The sequence below is a fragment of the Sylvia atricapilla genome, chromosome 5 (assembly GCF_009819655.1).
Source record: "Sylvia atricapilla isolate bSylAtr1 chromosome 5, bSylAtr1.pri, whole genome shotgun sequence".
NCBI classification, from domain to species: domain Eukaryota; kingdom Metazoa; phylum Chordata; class Aves; order Passeriformes; family Sylviidae; genus Sylvia; species Sylvia atricapilla.
The window spans coordinates 40,966,257-40,992,428 of NC_089144.1; the positions used below are offsets into that span (position 1 = coordinate 40,966,257).

General features: G+C 34.8%; 1 protein-coding gene across 1 annotated transcript in view; it reads left to right on the forward strand.

Moving 5' to 3' along the window:
- LRRIQ1 (leucine rich repeats and IQ motif containing 1) overlaps positions 1 to 18,614 on the forward strand; it is a 104,545-nt gene extending 85,931 nt beyond the window's left edge. The window contains exons 24-26 of the mRNA XM_066319239.1: positions 406 to 466; positions 5,300 to 5,420; positions 16,639 to 18,614. Coding sequence (XP_066175336.1) covers positions 406 to 466; positions 5,300 to 5,420; positions 16,639 to 16,778 — 322 coding nt within the window. The 3' untranslated portion in view covers positions 16,779 to 18,614. The remainder of the gene's footprint in view (positions 1 to 405; positions 467 to 5,299; positions 5,421 to 16,638) is intronic.
- The last annotated feature ends 7,558 nt before the right edge of the window (positions 18,615 to 26,172 follow it).

The following is a 26,172-nucleotide window of genomic DNA, read 5'->3' on the forward strand; positions in this document are numbered from 1 at the left end:
CTAACTGATCTCCATTCAAACTTCATTGGTAGACAATTTAGAACAGGTGATATATTTATTCAACTGAAAAGAATTTTATTCCTACAAAAAGTAATATGAAAATTGGCTTTTCCAGAATTTATGTCAACATATACAAAAAGTCATGCTGATTAGAATAGTTTGACTTAATATTCTATCATCTGAATAAACAATTCTTAATTATTTTTCAAATTAAGTACAAAAATTAATATTAATTGCTCTGATACTTTACTTTTTCAGTTAATATTAGTTTCTCTGACACATCCTAATAATGGAAATATTTAAAATAATTTAGCAGGATTGTTTCCAGAAAAGATTCTGTGCAGGTATTTTGGTGAGCCCAGTACAGTGGGAGTTACTGAAATTTCTATTCTACATTTTTCCCAGCTGTCGTTTTTTGCCCGAGTTAGATCCTGCGATATGTGACAATAGACAAGTACAACTAGTGGTAAGAACTTGTTTCATTGTGGGATTTTGCAGAATTCACGTATTTCCAATCTGCAACTAGTGTAAAAACAGGATAATTTTTTGATTGATATGATTCTGTAGTGTTGCCTCTGTTTGGCAATCAGGCCATCCCCTGATAGAGATTGGAAGAAAATATTTTAGCACAAAGCCCCATGTAGGTGCATTGGGTTATAGCTTTATGGTCTGACATTGGGTTTGTTTTTAAGACATCAAATACTACTGTGTGTTTTTTAAAGCTTCTAAATCTGCATTTTCAAAAAAAGTTGAAAAAAATGAAATATGGTTCAGTACTAACTACATTATTTACTGAAAACATATATTGATGTCAATTGAATATGATTATAATATGCACAAATTCTGTATATAACATACTTAAATCGTTCTAATGTGCCTTCAATTTCATTTGTTGAAATACAATAAGTTGGAATTGTATATTAATGTTCTGACATTATTGAATATATTGCATGAACTCAGACTTATTCCTACAATTTCTTTTTTTTTACATTTTTTTAGATCTTAAAATATTCTCTGCTCTTTTCGTGGTTCACTCTTTTTGAACAATTTAAAAAAAATAGGGTTTTCTGAAACAGTCGTGTAAATTGGCAGTAGGGGAAATGTGAACAATTTGGCAATTGGACAATTTACAAAATTGAAAGACTGTGTCAGAGGTACCCGAAAGTTCCTTTAATAGCAAGCAGTTGTGATGCCTACAGGCCAGTGTATACTCACTCCATATATAAATATATAGACTTCACATTTTAGTGCCAAGATCCCAATATTCTTATTGATAAAATTTTGTACAGTTTAAAAAACTGGGGCAAATATTTAGAAGCTAGGCAGAATTACTATTTTATACTCATACATATGATGTAAAATATTGCATGAAAAGTATTTCCTGGTTAGATAATGTGTTAGATGCCTGATTTTGTTCTCTGAGTAATTTTGCCTCTTTCTAGCCTTTTCTTTCTTTAGCTTCACAACCTATTCAATTTGTGTATTTTGGAAATGATTCCATAAACTCTCATAAAATTAACCTTTGGAAAAAAATACATTTAAGCCTTACATGTTACTATTACTGTTTACTTTAAGACAGATTTTGTCAAATATTTTTCTCTGGCAAGTCTGTCCAATTCTTAGGTTCTTCTAAAATTTCAAGGGCTGACATCATGAACCCAATGACTGTTGTAGGGTTTGATTGCAGCAGCACCAATAGTTATTTGTTAGGTGGAGTCTAAAACAGTAATTTGAGCAAATCATAATTTAATAATGTTATCTAAATTACATATTATGTAATAATTGGTAAACATATGTGCACATAGGTAGATTGTATGTTATTTACACTAAGCAGTTCTGTCCACAAAGTACTGCTGCAATCCCACAATAGTATTATGTGGTGTGCCCACATAACTGGCAAAGTTATGGAATTGTCACAGCCTGTGCCACATAATAACATAGTTGTTCCACATGAATGAAATACAGAGAAAAATGCAATGGGTTCAAGAAATAGAAAATGGAATAAAATGTATTTCTAATGCAGAAAGCAGTACTATACAGGCAGTGAAATAACGATGTGGTTTGTACACACAGATGGCTGGAGAATTTTGGTTTTAAAATTTATGAGTTCACTCTTAAAGGTTGAAATGTGAACATACTCCTACTGCTTTGGCACTGTAGCTTACTTAAAAGCTGTGAAATCATGATAAAAATCAAATTAACAGCTGCAATCATTATCAAAAAACTTCTTGTATACTGAAAGAAAGTGGAAAATATATATTAAAAGCAAAGAGAGAGAGCAAGCATTAGAAGAGGAAAGCATTCCTGGGCATTTCCAGTAGTTTATTCCTATGCCATATGCTAAATCACGAAGTTTTGTGAAGTGCTAGACATTCTCTGCTTTTTATGTATTCCATAAGCTTGCATTCTGAAAGTTTTATGTAGTTTTCTAAATTATATTTGTGCACATTACAGTAATTTAAGACCTTTTTTTTTCATGGATATGAAATTGCATTTCAGTTGTTGCATATAAACAATAAAGTCTTCCCACTGGGGATTATTGTTTTGTAGTAACCTGCAGTAAATCTAAAACCTTACTATGTTCATCCTGGTCACTTTGATGTTTTTTCTCATTAATAATACCATAGAAGTGCTTAGGAAAGCATGCCGACTTACTGTTTAAACTATTTAAATTAATATGATGATGTGGAATAGGAGGTAGGATAGATTTCCTGATTCTTTTTGTATGAAGTTTAGGTTACCTACAGAGTTAACCCCTTCACTATTAATTAGTATTTCAAATTATTAGATGTAACTTGAATTCGAAAGCACCTTTTTTCTCTGAAGGTTACAGAGAAGTTGATAATTTTATGTAGAAATAGACAAATACACAGATGCAAAGCTGTGTTCAAGGCAAAGATTCCTCCTGATTGATATTAATTTTCAATTAATTAATAAGTAAGCTTTGTGGTAATAAAAGAAATGACAGAAAGTCTGAAGAGTTAACTGTGGTGATCACCACAGATGGAAGTTCAATAGTAGAGTCTGCAAAAAACTGTGCTGGTATCTTAAATTTCTTCCAAATTTTGGTTCTAAGTCATAAACAAAAAATGGAAGGTTTTAATTAGCTTCAGAGGACTTTCAGTCTGCTTCTTTAAAAAGCCGAAATTAAGTTTCCTCCAGTGATTAATACAACTTTAAATATTACTCTGACTGTGATTGTGTGAAAACACTTATCTTTATTTGAAATAAAGTAATGTATATTTTACATCAGAGATCAAGACAGCCCTCTTAAAATCTAATATATAACCCTGAATATTGTTGTCTACATGATGATGAAACCTTAGTTTCTATGATGGTAGGGATTGGATAATAATACCATGGAAAACCTAGCTGTATAAAATTCTGCGGCCTCCTGAGTCTTTGGGAACTGGGATGATAAAAACAAAAAAAAAAAACACTTTTGTTGTGTGTTGAAACCGGTTAGATAGAAATAAGAATGATCACTTCCATCGGTTTGAATATCTTTGAGCATCACAATCATTGCATTATTTCTACTAATGAAAGACTAAAAGCTTTCAGTTTAAAGATTTTGAACATGGGAAGCTTTAACAAGCTTACAGCAGCTGTAAATATTAAGGCCAAAAAAATAAAAATAATTGGCAGGGTAAAAGCATATTTTTTCCAAAGTTTCTTGGCACTGCTATGGAAAAGAAAATAAAATATTGATGTTAACAGCAATAATAAAGGCTAGCTGTGCAAAGCAAAACTTTGAATTCCTCCTCATTAAACATATAAAAGGTAAACCTCAGAAAAGAAGGGATAAACTTTCTGTCCAGAGTATGCAATCACTAAGGAAGAGTGTAAAATCTCTGTATCTTTGGAGCTTTTGGTTTGAAAATGCATGGACTTTTTAATGAATTTTACATTAAACAGTGACTGAGTAGAGACAAGGAAATGAAACAGGTCTCCATTTCATCTGAGTTCTCTAAGCTAGACTGGACTACAAAGCCTGTCTGCATTGGTGCAGAGCTGCTTTTGGTACAGTGAGGTAGTTTGAACAGGAAGTCTGGAAATCGTCTCCTCCAGAATGGCCTGCAACTTCATAGTAACAGCACTTTCCTGAGAGAAAGGGAGCTGTGGGCTTTAGCCCCCGAGGAAGGAGTTGAGACCCAGTCTCTCAATACCTGGTTGAGTAGTCTTGCTACTACATTAGTCAAAAGTTTTGTGACATTAGCACTAGCAGAGTCTTTCCTTCTCTGTCGTTTGTTTGATTTTATGTTAAAAACTAAAAGTAAATACCCATTTAGACATTTTGACACCTAACTTCTGAAAGACACCTAGTTCTTCAGCCCAGAGAGAGGAGGGACTTAATCTGCTTTTCTGGACTTCATTTCTGAAGGTCCAGAGACTGGAAGAGTGTATCCTTATGTTCAGCATTCCCAGCCAACTGGCTCTACACTGGGGGTTTTGTAGACTCTTCATCAGCAGTGTTTGATTTTTCCCCATCATTGTTACTGGCCCTCAGTATCTAGTTATTGTTAGAGGCTGCTTTTGTGCTGAATAGCTTTTCATTGCATTCTTCAGTAAATGTGAAGCTGTTTCTGCAAACATAACAATTTGCCATTTACAGTGGGCGTTATCTTCCAGGTCAGTTTTTAAACTTTGCCCTACATGTTCCCAAAACAGCACTGTTAAAATGAAATATGATTTTCATTTTTCTTTTGTCGTATTTGTGTGCAGGTAACATGCCTCATGCCAAAACATACCACCACTGGATGTTAGAAGTTTATAATTAATATAATACTCTTGCCTAAAGTATAATTAAAATGCTGTCTGATGGTTATGGTTAATTAGCAAAAACCTAAAAGATTAAATTACTCTACTGGGCCCATGACTGATTGAAGTGATATGTGTCCTGGATAAAGCATAAATATTGCAGGAAATAATCCAATATGACATCTCTGACATTGAACTATAACTTAAATTATAGACTGGTCAGTAAATGATCTTAAGCTGTTTAAGGTTTCATCAGCCCTCTGCAAGATTGATTTTCTTCAAAATTACTGTACTAAAATGTTTTCTTTTGTTGTTGCATTGACTCAGATCACAAACCACAATTTTAAGATCGGCTCTTATTTACAAAAATGCTTTGACATAGTGCATTTGTTCAGCCTAGGCAACAAAAAAGGATTGTGGTATCATTTTGAAGAAGGTTGTTTGACAGACCCTGTTTGTTTATTTGGAGTAATGTGAGCTACATTCAGAAAATGTTGTATTTTGTTTCATGATTGTGTACATTCTCTCCCACTGCTTCCAGGCAAGCCCTGTAAGCAGAGAAGACATGGATTTAGACCTTGTTTCCATGGCTGGTGGAAATGCTTTGACTGAGAACAGAGAAAAAAATAAGCCGCCACACAGACACTCAGCAACATCCTCAAGTAAGTTATGGTTCTTCTAAATATCATTTAAAATGCTAGGAAGAACTGAGCATGCTTGGAATCCTTAATAACACATGCTTCTTCTCTTTCTGTTTCTTTTTTATCTAAAGCCTTTTACATTTACTACAGTTCTTTTTAAAAAATTTTATATCAATAGACTTTCCTCTTGTGATTTCAATGGGAAGTTCCCTGTGATGTATTGTGGGTCTTCTCATGTCTGAGTCCTGAGAAAATTTTCTTTTTCCTAAACTGTGAAAAAGATATTTTTTAATCTTCCTCTTATTTTTTTTCCCAAAAGAGCTTTGAAAAATGCATGTTTTGTTATCTGAGCACCTGAACACATATCACAAATCAAGGCACAGATTTCTGTCATGTTAATTACCAGTTATGCTGTAGTTTATGATCCCACTGAACTTATTATAGCTCAGTAGTAGAGGATCTTTTTAAAGCCTTATATTTTTACCACTCTAATACCACAGAACATAACAAAAGAATCTATATATAGAAAAGAAATCTTGAATGTCATAAAATTATAGAATTTTAAGTTTCACGTCTTATTTTGTGTAATAATACTGAAGAAATGTTAATATATTTCTGATATCACATACTATATTTTTCTATTTGGGTACAATTTTTTTTCAAATAAATAAAAACTTAAGCCCCTCAAAAGCACATTAAAGAAAATATAAGATCAATTAAATATAAGATCTATTAAATAACTTTGACAAAATTATCAAAATTCTAAAAACTTTTTAAGTAGTGAAGTTTCTTGAAATGTTGTCAAAATGGGAATCAGGTATTTAATATCATATATATATATAAATTGCTGGATTTACTTTTTGATTATGTTTTCATATATGATGAATTTGCACTTTCAATAAAAAAACTAAAATTCAAGCAAAACATGTAAAAATGCTTCAAATCTCTATTTTTCTGACATACTTTGTAAAGGCATTAGAAAAAAGATTTATTTACATTACTTCACCACAAGCAAAAAATAATAATGACTCAATATGCTTGTGCTTATTCATTTGATTTGCATCCCTAAAATTAGATTACATAGAATTTATCATCATAGTCTAAGTAATTGTACCAATAGAGTACAATTCTGTCTTTGTGCCTGCCATCTTAGAAAAGAACAGATTGTGTCCTTAGGTCTCTTGTTTTTCTCCATTGGCTAATGATGAAGCCACACCATTTAAATAAGATGAGATTCCTAACTGCTAAGATCCTGAATTTAGATAACTCCAGGCTACTGATGTCAATGACAAAATTGCCATTATATTCATATATCCGAAATATATGTGTCCGTATCTTGAATAATTGAGTTAAATGGTATACTCTGCATTCATATTAGTGTATAACTTGTTTAGACTGTAACCTATATTTTACTTCCATTCAAAAATAAATTAATATTAATTCTTTTGACATGAAAAACTTGCCTGTGCGGATTTTGGAAAAGAAAAAAATGTCACTGCATTATATCTTCAAGAAGGAGAGAGTAGGAAAGGAACAGGAAAGAGCAACCAACTGACAGAGTCATAAATGTGAGGGGTGGGGGTAGAGAGAGAGAGTTTACAATGTCTGCTAGTATAGGTATACTTTCAAAAGATACACATCTACTACACCATACCTTCATATTCATTCTTACTAGTCCAGGAACTAAGGAAAAAAAAAAAAAAAAAAGCCCAGGTCTTACATCTTTTTAAATAAATTTCTGCATGTGTCTATATAAATTTTATCATCATTGATTTAGGAAATTAAACAGTGATTATACATTCAATTGTATCACTTATGATGTATAAACACAAACATTACTGTCACCGTTGTGCATTTCATATGCTGTATAGAAACATGTTTATTACATTATTTCTGTTTGGCAAAGACTGTTGATTTTCAATGATCAGAATAGACCATTAGCCTCATGGTATCCTTAATCTGAAAACATTATAAATTTGCCTTTACTGAGAATGTATTTGTTATAAAATGCTCTCTTGTTCTATAGTCTTTCTTGGTTTTGCCTTCTGAAACATGAAATGAAGATGCCTAGGAACTGTTTCAGTGATTTAATGGGTGTATTCCCTTTGAGTTAACCTGCAGTTGTATTACAGATTATTAAGAAGATGCTGTGAACTTAGAGGTGCAGTCATTTCAATAAATTCTTAAATCAAGCTCTTGTACCATTTTTTCAAGAGATCTCAACCTCAATGATTTGGCAAGCTTTAATTAATAAAATGTTACTGAATTCGCTTTCCAACATCCATAGTTGTGGTTGTTTCTCAGAATTCAATTTTTGTTAGGAATCAAGAGCTGTTATTTGGGAGTATCATACAAGTTCCTTATATACAACTTGTAATTTAGAAATTGTACCAATAAATTGTTTAGATCTTACAGGCTAAAAAGTAAAGTATAAATAGAAAATAATGGATTCCTAAATATATTTACTAAAAAAACTCCTCTCAAATTTTTATGATACTGAAGTAAAATATCTTTTAGATATATATAGGGAAATGTATGAATTATCATTTGTTAATGATACCTTTGTTAAGAAAAGGCACACAACACTTCAAAGTTATTATCTTATGATTCAAGGGTGGGTTTAGAAAGGCTAAGTCAAGATTTTAAGAAATATTTTTGTGAACTTCCTAACTTTTATGTTCTTTCTATAGATCTTTTTTTTTTCCAAAGGCAGGTTCTTTGAATTATGGATTAAACAATTTTAAGGGTTTTTTTTTAAGCCAAATTTCCTATTTCCTCTGAAAAGTTTGGATGGGATACATTAGTCCAAAACTAACTTAATTCTGTTCCTTGACAAAGCTAAATTAATTAAGTAATAAAAAGAATGCTTTTAACATGGTATATCTCAGTTTAAGGAAAGCATTTGTTTACTTGAAAGTATTTTATTTGCTTCCCTGTTACATATTCAAAGGGAGAACTAACTGTTCATTAAATTGACTAAATGTTTAAAAAAAGTGTATAACCTTAAGAAAGACTAGCCATTGTTCAGCAGGAATAAATAGTCTGTCTAAATAAGAACTTTGCTTCTGATAATGGCCAGTATGTTATGATCTAAGGACATGCTTCTATTATGTTCTAGAAGGAATATAATATTCCTTCCTAGTTATAGCTTTTGTGCTCTCTAGTAACTATTTTTTCTTTTCTATTTCTTGAGGTTATTTTTTGGGTGGGGCTGGTTGGGGGGCAAGGGGGTCTGAACATTCTTTATAATTTTTATTAACTCCATAAACATTGGTGTGAATTTCTAGTTGTATTTTTTGTTTAATATTTTCCTGAACACTAGTACTGTAGTCAGCATTAAGTTGCAAGATGGGCATAAAAACATTTCACAAGAATTAGAAGTTAAGCATTTTTTATACCTAGCTAGAAAGTGTGGGGGTTTTTGTACATCCTGATATCCAATTTGTGAGTAGGCTATGACAATCAACCACCTTCTGTTGATCAACATCCTCATCTGTTTCTGGCCAACCAATGTTGGACATATAGACGAGTCTCCTACATATTTACATTGTCTAGCTGTCATCACAATTTTGTGGTTTTATTTTCTCTGCAAATTTAAGCTTTATTTTCATTATATTTGCCTTGGGGAATGCAATCTCCTGACCAAAATTTGAAAGTGAAATGCAGTGGGAGCTGTGTCTCTAACTGTTATTTAAAATGCTGCCCAGAATTCTTAATTCTTCTCCTCCTTGAATTCTAGCTTTTCAGGAAGCCTCTGATATCGGTAAAACTTCTTTCCAGGGGAAAAAAAAATAGAACCTGAACCTTGTCAATCTTTTATTACCCTTAATGGACCCTTAAAAGTTAAAATATTACCCTTAAAAGTTAAAAAAATGGACCCGTGGATATCTAAACTAAAAAAAAATTATCACTTCTACTTCTTCAGTAAATTCAAACTTTATGTTCTGTTTGACAGAGATAAATAAATAAATAGATTATGCCTTTCTTACAGTGAAAAGTCTTCCAACTCAGAAAAAAACCCAGTAACTTTTATTTCCTTTTTTTTTTTTAATCTTACTCAATTCTTTTTGCTTTTGACAGAACCCCCACCATGGTGGGTTTTGTTTTTTTTTTTTTTGTCTCCCTTTCTTTTATAATGAGAGTTGTTAGAAACCTTTCAACTTTGTTATAAGCAGTGTATGGTACAGCTTCACTTTAAGAAATTCCTGCTTTCCTGTTTCTTCTTAGCATCACTATTGTCTATATATTCTAGTTCAAGGACTGCTGTCTTTCATTTAGGATTTGTAAACTCTCTCTGTGTAATAAGCATCTCATTTTTAAGCTCTCTATGAATTTGCTCATATTTTACTGAGGGGTTTCTTGTGCATATTTCTTTCATACATACATATTTTTCTATGTATTGGTTAACTATCAAACAACGTATACCTAATCTTTTTGAACAGACTACAGAAAGATGCTGCTTAATTCACTTTGAGGTTGCATGTTAAAAAATACTTAATGCAGATTTTAAAAGGCATGTAGAACTTGCTTTCATTGAATTTAACAGGCTAGGGAGAAAAAATGATACATGATCTCATGTAATTTCATCATCTGTGTTTCCAATTATGAAACTAATTCAAGAACAGATACACAGAGGCATATTCTGAATTTTAAGTGCTTAATTTTACAGCCTCATACTCTTCTACTAGGGTTTGGGAGTCCTTCAGCATGGGGGGGTTTTTTAAGAGAAATCAGCTTAAAAAACATTCTATTTCAAGATATTGGCTTATAGCTCACTTAGATATCCACTTAGAACCATAGAACCATTAGACCAACAATAAGGATTTCTGTCTTATGATTTGAGTAAATAATAACAGGTTTATGTTTCTTTTGCTGTGGAATATTTGCTAAGTACATTCAAAAATATTTCTCAAGTCAGTGCACTGAAAGGTCCAGTAATTTATGTTGGGCTACTTCAGACTGTTGCACTGGATGATGGAGATTATCTATAAGATCTTCTTTCCCAAGGCACTCTTTTTTTCCTTATTTTTTTCCTTCTAATTTCTCTCTTTTTCATTGCTGTTTTTTCCACACCTGTGTTCTGTAATCTATTCTTTTACTATGAATGGTTCTTGTTTCTGTCCTCCACCTTACTGCAGCATAAGCTTCCTCTCCCATCCACTCTTCCCTCCCTCATATGCCATCAAGTCTTCTGTTTGTTTCTACAGATCCTGGTCTGATTACATCTTTCCTCTCAATCTCTGTTTCTTTCTGAACCCAGATCATTCCTGACAGTACTCCTCAGATTCATCATCTAGTTTAGATCTCCAACTATGGCCTGGTTTAGTGTACTGTTTAGGCAGATCTTGAGTCCAGTCTCTTAAGTGACTTATTCTTTGTGCGCTTTCTTATAATTACCTTTATTTTCACTTCTTTTTACCTATATTTTCACTTCTTTTAATTATGTCAATTCTGAGCATTACAAACCATCTAGTGTCCCATAGTCCATCTTCTTTATTCTTACACAGTTCCCCTTTGCCAATTCACAATATTCTTCTCCCCCATGTTTTTCTCCCTGCTCTGTGTCAGTCCTTTCGTCAAGTCATTCTAGTCTCTTGTGCCAGCTGTGCCAGGGCATTGTTTACCAAGTTAGGTTTAGTTTACCTCACTTTGATTCTGAGTCAGTCTCATTTCTCTCTTGGATTTTAATTGCAGCCCTTTGCCTTTTTTCTCAGTCTTGTAGGAGTTTTAATTCATACCCTCTTCATGGTTCTTGTAACTATTCTCCATCTGCCACAGAGAGCATGAAATGAGCAGGCTTTTAAGTTTCCTGACTTAGCATGATCTTCAACATTATCTTTAGGAATAGCCTTGCTTAGGTCCTTGTAATATCATGGTAAAGCATGTTTCCATACTGACTGGTATTTTAGTGAATATAGCTCAAAAGATAAAGAATTCCTTCTCTGATTGTGGAAAAACTTCAAGTCATATATATTTGTTCCAAATTTGGACATATCCTGAAAGGAAAGCTCTGTTATTTTGTAGATTTGAGGTCTCCTCTGCAAAGGGCAACATAGATATTATATTTTACATATTTTCTTGGAAGTGACCAACATTTTGGCAAGTTTCAGGAAGACACTTAATTTCATCCTAAATGGTCAGAACTGGGGAAATAGATAAGGAGCTGAAACACAAAATAAATATTAAGCTTTAATAAGCAGTGGTGCTGAAAGTCTTTTACATAGTTATAAGAGTTGTGTTTTACTGGAATGTGTTTGGGGCACTAGGTTTATTATGTTTATTTTAACTGTGTGGAATGGTACTTAATAAATATCTTCATGTAAATGGTTCTCTCTTTCAACACCATGTCACTGAGTCACATTTTAGAGTTCAGATTATTCAAGTATGTAATTGTCAGCATGATCTAGTTAGAAGAGCATCAATGTTTGATAAACAAAGAAATTTAAGTTCATTGTTTCTATAAAATTTTAGAACTAGTCTCTAGTCCTACCAACATGAAGTCATGCAGATTTGCAAATTCACTATTTACAAACAAAAAATCACTATTTACTTTAAAAAAAATACTAATCATGAGTATATTCTTTCTTCAAATCTCCATAGAAAAAGGAGATATATCTTTACATATTTTGCAGTATTTTATATAAATTGATCCCCAGACTTTTTAATGCTATTTAAATATAATTTAGAAATTAAAAAATATCATGTAAAATTGCAGCAAAATAAGTATTTTTATGCTAACAATGCAACTAAAAAAAATCCAACTTCAAGATAGCCATAAGTAACTTTTTAATAAGTTTTCTGGTATTGTAGCATTTACCTTTTCACAGACCTGCTGAATCTACCTTCTTTTCAGAGGTTAAATTGATGTAAATCCTTTGCTGCTAAGAATTCGTTCTGGTCACTTTCATTAAAATGTTGAGGTTTTTTTCTCCATGCCTTCTTATGCTGTATTTGCTTTTAAGTAATACAATATGGTAAAGACTTTGGAATAAATTATATCTCCAGACACACAATGTTAGGTGGATCGATAAATGTCCTATGACGTCTACTATCCATCACAAAATTTCTATCGTAACCTTTTTAACAAAGCTTTTCTTCTTGGACACCAAGAATTTCATTCAAAGCATTTTACATATTGCATTACTTACCAAAACAGTGGATATATAAACCTTGACATTTGTTAAAAGACCCAGGCTTTAACAAAAAAAAGACCAGAACAAATCGATAGCAGAAAACAGATTAAACAACCAAAAAGTGACTGCTTAGAAATAGAAGCATGTGACATTACCCCAAGACAAGCTTTCAGCACATACTCAAAAGGGTTTTTTGATATATACAGGCATCTGAAAGTCTCTCAGACTGTACTGGAGCTTCATACATTAAATTGCTACAACTAAATGAATGTACAATATATAAGTGTTAGAGCCTGTCTTCCAAACCCTGCTTTAGTATAGGAGCAATTAAATTGCTTTTCTTGGCTAGGATTTGTTCCCACATCAGTGGGTATTAGAATAACCATGTACTATGGTAAATTATACTTAATATACTTGCCAGGTTCTATTTAATTTTAGTACAAGTAATGGCAATAATAATAATAGTTGTCAAAAATATCAGTACTGTATATAGTAAACCAAATGTAATTTTCTAATTTATGTTTATTAAACATGTTCATTTAGATTTTATATATACCTTATTCTATTTAGTAAAGATTCTGAAGATAGTATCTTGAAACTGTGACTCTTTCTGTAGTTGCCTTTGGGCAAGGCCCACTACAAATACACTTAAAGAACATAATATGAAATAAAAGTATAGTGATTATGCTAACAATTATTCACAAATCATAAATTAACATGTGAATACCTGTGTGTGTATGTATGCATATTAATTAAATATTTGGCTCTTTATAGCAAAATATGACTGTAAATGTCACCTTTATTTTACCAATTAAGAAATTATGATAGAAGCAATTTGATTCACTCATATGCTAGTATGTGAACCATTCATTTGTAGGACACATTGCAGTTTAGGGGAAAATTGCAATCCAAGCATGCCATGAAAACTGTTCACATCATTAATAATGCTGTAGGAGAAATGTGTAAGGTCCCTCAACAAAAAAAAAGCAAATCAATAAGTATAATTTTAAAAATATAATGATGATTTATTTTTATATGTTTTGGGGTTTTTTTAAAAGTTGGGTTTGTTTTCTGGTTTGTGGCGCTTTTTTTTTAACAAGATTTTTTTCATGTTTTTAAGGAACATTTCTAGGTTCAGTCTATTAATTTGAAATGCCGTTGTCATCCCTAACCAGACTCTTGTCTTCTCTCATTCCTTTGATCTTTACAAAGTTCTAACCATTTCCTAATGGAAGCGTCTTTATTGGAAATTTCTGAAGAAAAAAATTGCCTGTTTGAAAATCAAAATCTGAAAATCTGTAAACATAGGTATTGACAACAAAGTCACTGAGTTTTTTTGGTTTATATGCAGTTTGTTTTGGTTTTTTTACTTCTTGCAAGATTTTACCTAGGTGCTTACTTTACACTTAAGTGCAAAGCTGCTCTTTCTTGATCACATGTGAAATACTTACACCTAGATTTTCACGGGAATAGCAAAAGACTTAACGTAAAAGGAAGCATAGTAATTCCTGGGCATATGAATAAGCCATCAGATAAGTCCTATATTTGGAACACATTCCATTCATTATTGGGTTATCATTATTTGATGAGATATTAGGAAATTTTTTTTCACTGAAGAGGTTGTCAAGCATTAGAACAGGCTGACCAGAGAAGTGGTGGAATCATCATCCCTGAAAATGTTTAAAAAACATGTGGATGTGATGCTTAGAGGCATGGTTTAGTGGTGGACTTGGCAGTGCTGAGTTAGTGATTGCACTCTATGATCTCAGAGGTCCTTTCCAACCTTCATGAATCTATGATTCTATTCTTATTTTTTCATTAATGTTTCTGTTTGGTCTTGAGTTAAACTATAGGAGAAAGAACTGCAGGAAAACCCTTTCGCGTATTTCACTAATATCTTCATTATAAATGAGGTTTCTTTGCTTTAGGACACAATTTTTCAATCATAAACAATATTTAAACCACTAGCAGTTACAATAGTCACTAGTGTAACATCTGACAAATAGCTGTAATATGAATAGGAGTAAACAAACTGCACTATGCTGATGTGATTTATCTGTCCTTGAGAATTCTTCTTCAGGGAATAGGCTGTTGGTTTATTACTGGCTGATTACTGAAGTCCATCATGAAAATACTATTTCACAGTGCACATAGGTTCATAAACAAGTAAGGTTGTTAGTCCAGAAATAATCCAGATCAGGCAGTTAGGATTAGATTGACTGTCAACCTATATTGACTCTATCACTACTAGACCAGTTTTAAAATTCATTACTGATAGGCTATTTCTATCAGCTGTTTTTATTCTGTTTTAAAAATAATATAATAACTTTTTTGGTCAAAATATATATTAAAAAAATTGGTATATCTTGTTTATATTGTGAATACCACGTGGAAGATGAGTGCACAGAAAAAGCATGTTAGCCCCAGTTTTGTTTTTCACTTTAAATGTGCAATAGCTATTTCCTTTTTGTTTTTATTTTAACAAAAAAATACCAGTCTTATTTTTGTTCAACAATGTTTTCAATTTCATAAAATATTTCGTTAAATTAAAGGCATGCAATTTAAAAAATATCATTACCACGTTAGGTTTATTTTGAAGTTTAACTAATTAACCACTTAATTTACTAATTTGAGGGTCAGTCTTCAGTGAATTTGTTATGGTTCCCAGGCAAAATAATTAATGGAAAGTTTACTGCTTGATTAAATATTTTCTTTGCTCTTTAACAAAAGCCTTTCTGTACTACAGAGATCTGCTACTATTTGAGGTGTTAAATAAAATAATTCAAAGGCAAGGAAACTGGGAATGGTGTAAGGGCAAAATATCAGCATTTTAAATCTTTAGGAGATACATCTAAAATAAATCAGATATTTTAGAAAAAAAACAATTGACTACATCTGTAAAGCCATAAGAAGATGAATGGAGATAATGTTAAAAATACTTGAAAGCTCTTGTTTGCCAAAAAGGAGAGCTGTATAGTAAGATACATTTGCAATAATTTAAGAATTGATAAGAAAGGGAACTGTAGGCTGGGAAAACCTCCTGACATTTAGATCTAGCAGGCTACAGAAAAGCATCCATGAGAAAACAAAAACACTCTTACACTTTGAAATTTACAGCTATGTTTTATATATTGGTACGTCATTCTATGTACCATTCTGCTTTTTTTTCACTATGTATTATAAGAAATTTAATTTTTCTGTTGAGAAGTACCAAAAATTAAAAATATCAAAAATACAGAAACTATGTAGGTAATAATATTTTAATTTGTTAAGTGGCAAAAAATTGTTAATAAAATATTATTTGATAAGCAATCATGTTAATTTATATATATATACATACATACATACATACACACTCACAGACATGAACTGCTGTATTGTGAACATCATATAATTCTCTTGCAAATTTTAGGTTGTCTTCCACAGATGTTTTCTTTCTTACAAATGTCAAAGAATAATATTATCAGAGGTAAAGTGTTCATTTATGTTAAATAAATACTGTATCTTTGGTCATGCCTACTAGTTCTTTTATTTAAATAATTTTCTGAAGAGTTTTTTAGAAACTATCGTGTAAATTACTCAAGCATCTATATGCATGGCAATGAAAGTGATTGTTTCACATATTCCTATGTGTTCTTAAATTTTTCTGTGGCACCATCCAGCATCTTAAGTTTAAGTATTCCTGAGCTTTGAACTAAAGAAATCTCTCTTTTATTTGGTCTAATAGAACCACAAAAACTTGTTAATCAGATATATCTTCTGAAGTAGTTCTTCATCCACTTGAAGGATGAGTTTCTGTGTCAAAAGCATTGAGTATCTCTGTAAACATTTAAGTACAAAATGGGTAGATAATGGCACTTCTAAATATGTGATAATTTTGTTTAGTAATTTTACTGTCTTTTTGGATAAGGAGTTAATTTTTTTAGAGAAAAAACTTGTGAAAATACTTGCGTTACTTTTAAACGGTGAGTCACACATAACTATAAAAATTATGTACTGTCAAATTAGACAAAGAAATATTATTGTCTTGAAAAGAATATGGTACAGTGAAATTTAGAGAGTTTTGGTTGGTTGGGTTTTAATGTCATGTCTGTTTTGTTGTTTAGAAAAGAATATTTCTACTCCAGAAAAATCACGTTTGGGTCCATCTCATAGAGAACGGATATCATTTCGAGACCATGCAGTGCAGCTAAGCAGAGGATGGGGAGCAGGCAAAAAAAGGCAAAAGCTTAAAAATATTAGCTGAATATTGGAGATAACTTAACTAGTTGATTTAATCAAATATGGAGAGCATATGAAAAGCTGTTGATTTTTAAGCCTCTGAATATCAATTGCTGGATTTTCATTTATTGCAAATAAACCAGTTTCAGTTAACTACTCTTGACTTATTTTATTATACATGGTTACAGTGGTTTGGGTTTTGTGGGGTTTTTTTTGTCAAAGTATTTTATACCTGTCAGTAAGTGATCATAGTTTGTGTTTTCAATTGCATATATGTTCTTGTGGTATCGAATGTAGAACTGATTAACTCTACAAGGTTTGTTGTACAGTGACTAAGTTTAGGTTTGCTTATAAGAACAGGATGAGAAGTCCATATGTAATACGGGTTCATGTTCATGTTCATGTGATGTATGTCACGTATTGAAACACTGAATTCTCGTTTTCTCAGAAAATAAAATACATGCTTGCAAACCATGTTGTGAGCTCTAACAGCCAGCAATGCCATTCTTAGAGAAGTCTGTTTAGAATATTTTACTGAACCAGTACACAAATGATGAGCATGCACTTTTCTTTTATTAGGAATATGAGTAGTCCTCTAGAACTTTCATCATAAATTATTGTCATATTATGATAAAACAACCTGTTACAGTTTTATATTTTCAAATACTTCTGTTTCCTAGAGGATTAAAAAAAAAATCAAAAAAAGGTTCTCACTTTGTTCTGGGATAATGTAAAATTAGATCTATATGTCACTGTTAACCCAACCTAACTTTTTCACATAGACAGGCTCCTTCAGACTCATGTGCAAATGCTTTGTGGTTCAAGGAAATCTAGAGAAAAAGAAATACTGTTTCAACTATTCATGGGTATCAAACTCATTACTCAGTCAATGCTTTGTCCATCAGCATACAGGACAGAAAATGTTCCTTGATTTCAAAGCCTAACATTATTTTAATATTTTCCACTTTTAGGTATAAGTTGCTAATTGGATCTAAAATAAAGACTGTCTTTGGTATTTCCTTGTCTGCTTTTGTAAGCCACAACCTGCTGTAGATGGAGAAAGAGGTGGAAAGGGTAATGGGGCTTGAAAATTCAGTCAGTAAAAAACATAAATTCTTGCATTGTGGCTCTTTTTAAAATGTACTTAAATTAACACATGGTGTTATTTTGTAAAGTGTTTTTTTTATGCTAACATACATGTCTAACTATGAGTTGAAAGCATTTTTCTCCATTTTTGTAAATACTTGCACTCATTTTCAGATAAAAAGATGGCTGATCTCATGGAAAATCTCCAGTAAATAGTTTTGCTTGTTTGAACCACTGTCCTGTTCTTATTATCACTTTGCTTTTGAAAAATCAGTGCACCCTATTTGAGAAAAGATTTCTTTGCCTTTCTGGGGAATTATAGCCAGGTTGCTTAACCTGACTATAGAAATGCTGTGGTTGTCAACAGGGTATAAGATGTCAGTAGATGTTTATCTTATCTAGTTAGTTTCCAAATGTACAAAGTTAATGTTCAGCTTGATTTCTGGATCTGCAATATCATGACTTTTACATGTCACCAACAAATACCGGAGCTTTTGTGACTTTGCTTTTAACATCAAGGTAATAATTTGTAGGAAAAACTTCATTATTTCAAAATGTCTGCTGCTACATCAGGCAGAGTGCGTAGCCGCAGTTATAGGTATTAACTAGAAATCAGAATACAAAATCAAGAGGTTCATAGCTTAAAACTTCCTGCAGATTTTGTTATTTTTATTTGTCCAGAGTATCCATAATATACTGCACATCACTAAAGCTGTAAATAAGGGACATTTCAGATTTTATGCTTCTTTCTTCTATATCTGTATCATCTATATCTGTATCTCAATCCATATCAAAAAAATATCCACTGTATAAAAATTATCATACCTAATCTCTTTGTTTTCAGAGTGCTTCTAAATGAGAAATACCTCCCAGCCTAAGTAAAATGGTTTGGCAATATTGTTAAGGCCTTTTACTTTGCAAAGTTAAATGGTAGCTTTTTAATACTCAGTTTACTAAATTATAAATTGGAGTGACAATATTCACTTACAAGTCTTTTAGGTTCATAATATGCTTAGTCTGCATAAGTTAAGTAATACACCCAACATAAATTAAGGTATAAAATATGCCAAAACATGCTGCTGTTTTCATTATGTAACATTGCAATGTGTAGGAAGGTGAGGTCTTGCTGTATCCAACACATTTTTCTCAGAATCACAGTGTTCAGAGTACAGTATGTCTGACCAAATAGAGAAAAACGTGCAAGGTGCAACTTCTGTTCAAACTAGCAGAAAGAGTTTTATTCAGAGATAAAAAACAACTAATATGCTTTGGTGTTCACAGTCATGTCTTAGGGTATGTAAGGCCAGAGGTAACAGATGATACACGTGGTGGATATTTATGACATTAATTTTTCAAGCCCTACTCTGCAAGCAATTTTTTGGGTCTTTTGGGGATTTTATTTTAGTTAGCTCTTTTTCATTTCTGAATGAAATTGTTTTGGGGTTTGGTTTTTTTTTTTTTCCACTTTTCTTTGTCCCTTCCGTACCTACCCCCTGATGCAGTAATTCCCATTTAGGACAAGAACATATTCTTAAAAGTAAGTTTCTCTGTTAATCTGTTCTGATGTTGAAGTGGCTGTGAGTCAGTGACAGTCCAGTATAATTTACATCACAGAACCCCGAAACTGCATTCCTGGATGTGCTGCTGCCTTTGCAGCCCTTCAGACTTCTTCCAGGCTTGCTAGCATCATCTCCTCGACCCTTTTTTCTGTTTCCTGAAAATCCTTTAACATGAAGGAGGAAGGATTTCGTAGGAATGAGCTCTTTTTAAAAAATCACCCTTGTGTGTGTGAAGCTCGAGAGTAAGGAAAGTAGAAAAACATCCATTAGAAACAAAGAAGAAAACAGCAAGGTGCATTATTGTGTTGTACCGTTTCTGGGTGTCACTCGCCAAAGCAAATTGAAGGGCTTTCTGCGAGCTCTCCTGAACAGAACCCTGGACTGTCTTCTCCTGTGCAACTTACCTGGAGGTGTGCTCGGTAGTTCTTTAAACCCGCTGTTTCAACCGGGGCTTCAGAAAAAAAACCACTGCAGCAACAGAGGGGAAAAAAAAAAAAAAAAGCTCCCCAAAAGGCATACTCTGCGTGTTAACGAGGTGCTAATGTCCAATAACCCACACATGAATGACAAAAGCCTGTGAGAAAGTGTTTCTTGCTGAATAAAGGGCAGATCTACCTTCTTCAGATACAGTAGCCATGCTGACCCAAGAGATAATTGCTCAAAGACATTTTATGTTTTAACAGATGTGTAAATAGCTAATGTATAGCATTGACATTGCTTTGGTGTAGGGTGAGTTGGTGTTACGTTTTGACTTAGTAAACCATTCTCTTTAATTATTAATAATCCTATTATTTTAACATGCATTCATTAAAGGCGTGTCCACTGTACATAGTGTTCACATTTTTTAAAAGCTTGCCACAAGTGCCATCCAAATCTGGCCTCAGACACATGGCTGAAAAACTTTCTCTTGGTCTTCCATTCCAATTGTTAAAAACATAATGAGGAATATAAGGGATTAATCTCTGATTTTTATTTTAGATTCTCATGATAATGGCAGTGTATGTTTATAAAAGTACAGTCTTTGCTTGATACATGCTGCAATTCCTTCTATTGGCATTCATGGAAGCCAGACTAATATTCTGGGATACTGTGCAATCTTAATATGCTTTTCTTTTGTCAGAAAAAAACACATATGAAAAGTTGCTATTACCACATGGCCCCAAAAAAAAAGCAGGAATGGAACTCTTAATTGTATTATAAAAGATTGAATTGCCTGATGTTACATCTGAGTTCCAAGCAGTTTGTACTTAGCTGTACTAGCGGAGAAAAAAAAAAAAAAAAAAAAAAAAAAAACCCAACCAACCAACTCCCAGCAACGTGGGGTTTAATTGTTTTGTTTATTTCTTTCAATAGGCATAAGTGAAAAATGAATTAATTATTATAGCAGTTGTGAAATAGATGTGTTTGAGTATCAATCTATGTCAGTCGCTGGAGTTTTTAGAGCCTGTGTGAGAAATGTATATCTACACATTTGCATACAATTTCTTACATAATTTTGTATATGCTTTCATATATCCATATCTACATAGATATGAGGTTGGGCTGTCAACTGGTCACAGGTGTAGGTGTGGTTCAATAGGAATGGGACACCTCTCTTCCTACAAAAAGTCTGAAAAATATGCCAAGTGTAGAGAAGGAGACAGGCATGGCCTGCAAGTAACAGTATACATACAGTAAAGTAGGGTTGGATCTCGTGGAGAGCTGCTCTCCTGGTTTTCCAGGTACAGGATGGACAGAAAAATGCTGACCACATGCCCTTGGCTACGTTCTGGTGCCTTCTGGTGCCAAGTTGTGCTGAAGGTTTGTTAGCAATAAAATACCTCTTGGAGAGATATTCATGAAGTTCCATGATGCCAAATGAACAGGGACTGGATTTCCAAAGAGATTTTTAGGGGAAATATTGTCTAATTTCCCCAGACTGACCACCCTTACGAAGACTGGGACTTGACATAAATGACACTATAAGCTACACTGTTATTTACAGGTCATGTAGACAAGTGGATTGTCCTTTATGAGCACTTCCTCCACTGAGTCATTTTAGTGACAGATGCTGACACAACAGGTTAGTACGTAACTAGCTGCCAAGGACTAGCGTTTATTCCTCCCCTGGTCTTCATTCGAATGTTAAATAGATTTGCTTGGAGTTAGTAACCTTTTGTTAGTTGATTGATTGCTATTATAGAGTATTTACATAGTGCTTTTTTTGTTTTAACATTAAATAAGCCAAATACCTAGGAAGATATAAAAATATTTCTGACTGAGATGCGATTGATAGCTCTTTAACAATAAAGCAGGTAAGAGCATGTTATGTGGGTAACAAATGCCGATTTCACTAAGTTAAGAAGTGATAAAAACCACGTTTGTTTATAGCTAAGGGTCGAGGGTTTTTTTTTTATTTCTAACTTATTCATTTGTTAAATTACGCTTCTACAAAGAAACCAGAGGTTAGCAAAAAATTTTTGCGAGGCACTACTTCAATTCTGAATGCAATTAAGCACCACTGAGTCGCTGAGCCACAGCCAAGGTGCTCCACATATATCCTGAGAGGGAAGACAGCTTTTTGGGAGAGAATGCTATAACTAGTTAAATTCTAGTAAAGGGTGAATGCCTCTATTTCAAATCGGCACAGTTTTCTGTGCTTGTGAGCCGTGATCTGAGGGGAAAAAAAAAAAAGGAACGTCCACAAAAAATAAAATGGGCTATATATTCCTGCTACATTCCGATCATAAGATGAGAGTTATCCTGTCCAAATAGTGTGGTTTTGTCACCATTACCGGGTAGGGGAGGTTCGAGAGTTTATTCATTGCAAGAACACAGGTCAGCCGTAAGCTTGGCTCGTTTGTCTGATACGTTGCTGTTCGTGTGATTGAATGCAGTTCTCCAGCAGTTTTTCTTTAAACGATGGTGTCCTGTACCATGAAAAAAATGATTGCGGGACTAGAAAAACGCAGCAAGGGGATAAGAGACTAAAAATACCAGCCTCGCAGTCTCAAGAAGTGGCAGTTTCTGGTGGCTTTTTCTCTTGCCTCGCAGTTTACTTTTTGATTTGTAGGTTCTGTGAGAGGCGCGGCTGCGGCCGGTGCCAGCTCGGAGCGGCTGCGTGCGTCCCGCTCCGGAGCGACACCGAGGGGCTGTGTGCGGGAAACCGGCACAGATCCTGGCTTCCATTCCACCAGCGACAGCTTCATTCTCCAGTGCGGGTCCAGCGGCATTTGACCGAAAATAAATTTTTAAAAAGCATCAAACAAACAAAACAAAAATAGCAAAAAGCTGCATTTTATACAGCCCCTTCACGTCTGTGCCGTTTACATTCGCATTTAATTTCAGGTAATGACTGGGGAAGTTTTTGCCTTTCATGTAATGTGCAGTCTGGCCGTGTGCCGGGTTAAGCTCAGAGCCTCGGCCAGGGCAACGCGGGAGCGACTTGTCCCTGCTCAGGAGAGATGCTCTGGCTGTGGTGGCAAATGGTGGAAGTGGGGGACCTGCTTTCACCTGGTGGGCAACTCGCCCCGCGAACAGGAGGCGAGGCGGAGATTCAAGCTTGCTCTGCTCTGCTCTACATGATTATTAGATAACGTGAAACATTTTGTGCCTTGCCACAGCACAAATGCAAACAGAAATAAGAGAATTTCCTGCTAGGTCATGTCATCTCCTCACTGCCCATCGCGGCCTGATACACTCTAGAAAGAGCCAGCACACAAACGGACTAGGAAAAATGTCTCTCGTGGTGACATATGCCGGGTATGGGATTTGTCAGGAAAAGTGAAATATTTCGAGGCAATTTGTAATACAGTGGATTAATTTGGATTGCCCAGGGTAGAAACAAAAAGAAGACTGTCTCTAACCAAAGGCTAGGGGCTGGCTTTATTTGCCAATATCAATATTTGTGTGGAAAGCTTAAAATATGTTGTTTTTCCAAGAGCTGAAGTTTTAAAAGTGGGGGGAGAAGGAGGAGAAGGAGGCCCGTGGATGAAATATTAGCAGCATATCGGTTAACCACTAAGTTCTTTTTTGTATCCATCTAGCCGTTTCTGGTAAGAAGGGCAGCGAGTCTAAAGGCTCAGGGATAGATGCTCCTTAATGCAGGCTAGCGTTTCAAAAGATACTGGCAGCTCTCAGCAAATGACAAAATAAGGCTGAGACTGTACAGAGGTGGTGCTGAAAGACCGGAATAAAATTGCTCTGTGGCTTTCAGCATCGCTGAATTACACATTTTTAATCGCATCTAGCACACATCGCATTGGGGGCGGAGAATGAAAAAAAAAGCAAGGATTCTTTCAAACGAGGTAGCCCTGAAAACCGGCAGTCCTTGTCAAAGCAGCTCAATGCATCCATTTGTTCGTACCTGCAACTTGAACAGGGATCTATTTTTTAGACCCTGCCCCTTCAGTCTCACACCTTCCTTTACCTTCGTGCTTAGAAACCACAATGTCGACCCATATTTCATGCCTTAGAAGAAATCAATTCATCTGAGATGACAAGGCAGCCCCCCACACACTCTCCAGGCCTCTCAATACATCCAGAGCCCCTCGGGTCGCTCCAGTAATGTAGCCCTTATATTTTCGGAATTGTCCCAGTACCAATTAAACTGCCATCAGGGAAGGCTGGGTAACTTGCAAAAGAAGGCTTTGCTTTTAGTTTGCTCCCTTGCATTGGTACGCTAACGCCCAGCGGTGGGAGAGCGAAAGGAATCATTTAGACAGAATTGTTCACTAAAAACTCGCTATCAGCTCCTTTGGGAGACGTCCCACTCCTTGGAAATAAATTCCAGGGGTAAGGGTGGGAGGAGAAGCAAATGTTCACCCGTAAAAAGCCTTTTCTGTTTTTCACGTCTAGATTTTTCTTCTAAGGCGTCTGCTTCTGTGGTATTTTACACATAGAAATCGGAAGAAGGATGTGTCTTTTGCCTTGTGAATATGTCTATGATTTGTTGGAAAGCTTGGCAGAGGGGGAGAGGGCGAGGATTTGGCTTCTGAAGAGCCGCTCCGGCTGCCGGAGCCTGGCTCGGCCGAAGCCGCCAGGGGCTTTGTCCCCCGGTAAGGGTTGGGGGGGACAGCCGCCTCCTCCGGGGCTGCAGACGGAGCTACTCCGTGCCTGCCTTACCTAACAGCCCGAGCAGAAGCGAGATCCTGCTCTTAGCCGAAGTGCGGCGGCGGAGGGGGAGTGGAGGGGAATAAATATTTCTATCGTACCTGAGAAGTATCTTTAGGAGCAAATATCTTCTTTCCGGTGGTGCCAAACTGCACGGGGCTTTGAGTCTCACGACCCAACTTTAAAATCCTTTCTAAACTTGATAAAGGGCTACAATAGCAGTCCGATGAAGCATAGATAAAATTCGTGTAGGATTTGTTTTTATAACACATATGTAAGTAGGATTCATTATAATTTGAACTAGATCAAGATAAGAGATTAATGCTTTTATAGAGCATCTCTGCTGAGATTTCCTACAAGGCTGAGATTAACTCAATATATTAAATATTATCCCATTCCGTTAAAAAAATGAAAAAAAAATTAAGAGGAGTCACTACCTGTTTCAAGTAGAAAAATGTCGAGGTCTGTCCACCCCTGACAGCAATCCTTCTTTTCTAATGGGGGAACTTTCCCATTCACCCTATTTCATGCCTCTTCCCTGAATATGTCTTTGAGGCCCATGGAGCCTTCCTTTTATCTTGCAGGTGTCATACAGGGTATCTCCTGAACAGCTCAGGTAGTGCTGTTAAAGCGCCGAACTGCAGGAACCGTGAAGTGGTTGCTGTCGTTACGTTCGGGCTGTTTTGTGGACTAGACCTGGAAGTGTCTGTACCTCGAGCCTGGCTGGGAAAGTGGGAACGGCTCCAGGCTCGGGCCCGGCCTAATGAGAGGTGACACCACTTTCCCTGTGCGAGGTGAGCGCTGCTCAATATACCCGTCCGCTGCCCACGCAGAGTTAACATTAAATTACCGAGTAGAAGTGTAGTCGATTTGCTCCTACTCTGTCACTGATCTCTGAACCTACAGATCCCAGGTTTCTGGTAAAGTCACTCCAAACAGTGTCAATGAAACATTTCCTCTCCGAACGGAAAATCTTAAAGCTGTCCACGTACACCAGAACCGATTTGTGTTTGCTCAGGTGAACAAAACCTGCCTGTTAGGGAGAAGGTTCGTTAAGGAGGGCTTGGACTGGGACCTTTTGCAGCCTAGCTGCGGAAATCCGAAACACAATCTTTATTTTCAGGGATTAAAATAGTGATGCTACACATATCCCAACCCCCCTCCCTCAAAAAATTATATATATATAAAAATATATATATATATACACATATTAATAATTAAAATAATAATAATAAAAAAACCCAAACAAAAACAAAACGAGGAAATCCAACAGTCCTCAAACCTCAACTTCTTTCAGTGTTTGAGAGGCATTGCTTTTTTTTTTTTTTTTTTTTTTTTTTTTTTTTTTTTTTTTTTTTTTTTTTTTCTGGCAATAAGAATATTTCACATGATTCTTCTCACAAAGAGGATGTCTGGAAAATTATTGCTCAGCCAGGCTAGGTTTTGGATTGTAACTTGCAATTCGCCACATTCCACTGGGAGAGAGATATGGAGCGAGCCGCAGAGTGTCTTTTTACATCTCTTTTTTTGCTTCCACACATCGTGTCGGTTCCCAGGACCGAGTGGCAGAGATGGAGAGGCTAATTTCTCAGAGGGGGTCTCCGGAGCCTCATGCCCATCTCATGCAATAAAATCTCCGTGTCTGAACATGAAACGAGCTCCTAGATAAAGCCTCAGCAAAGA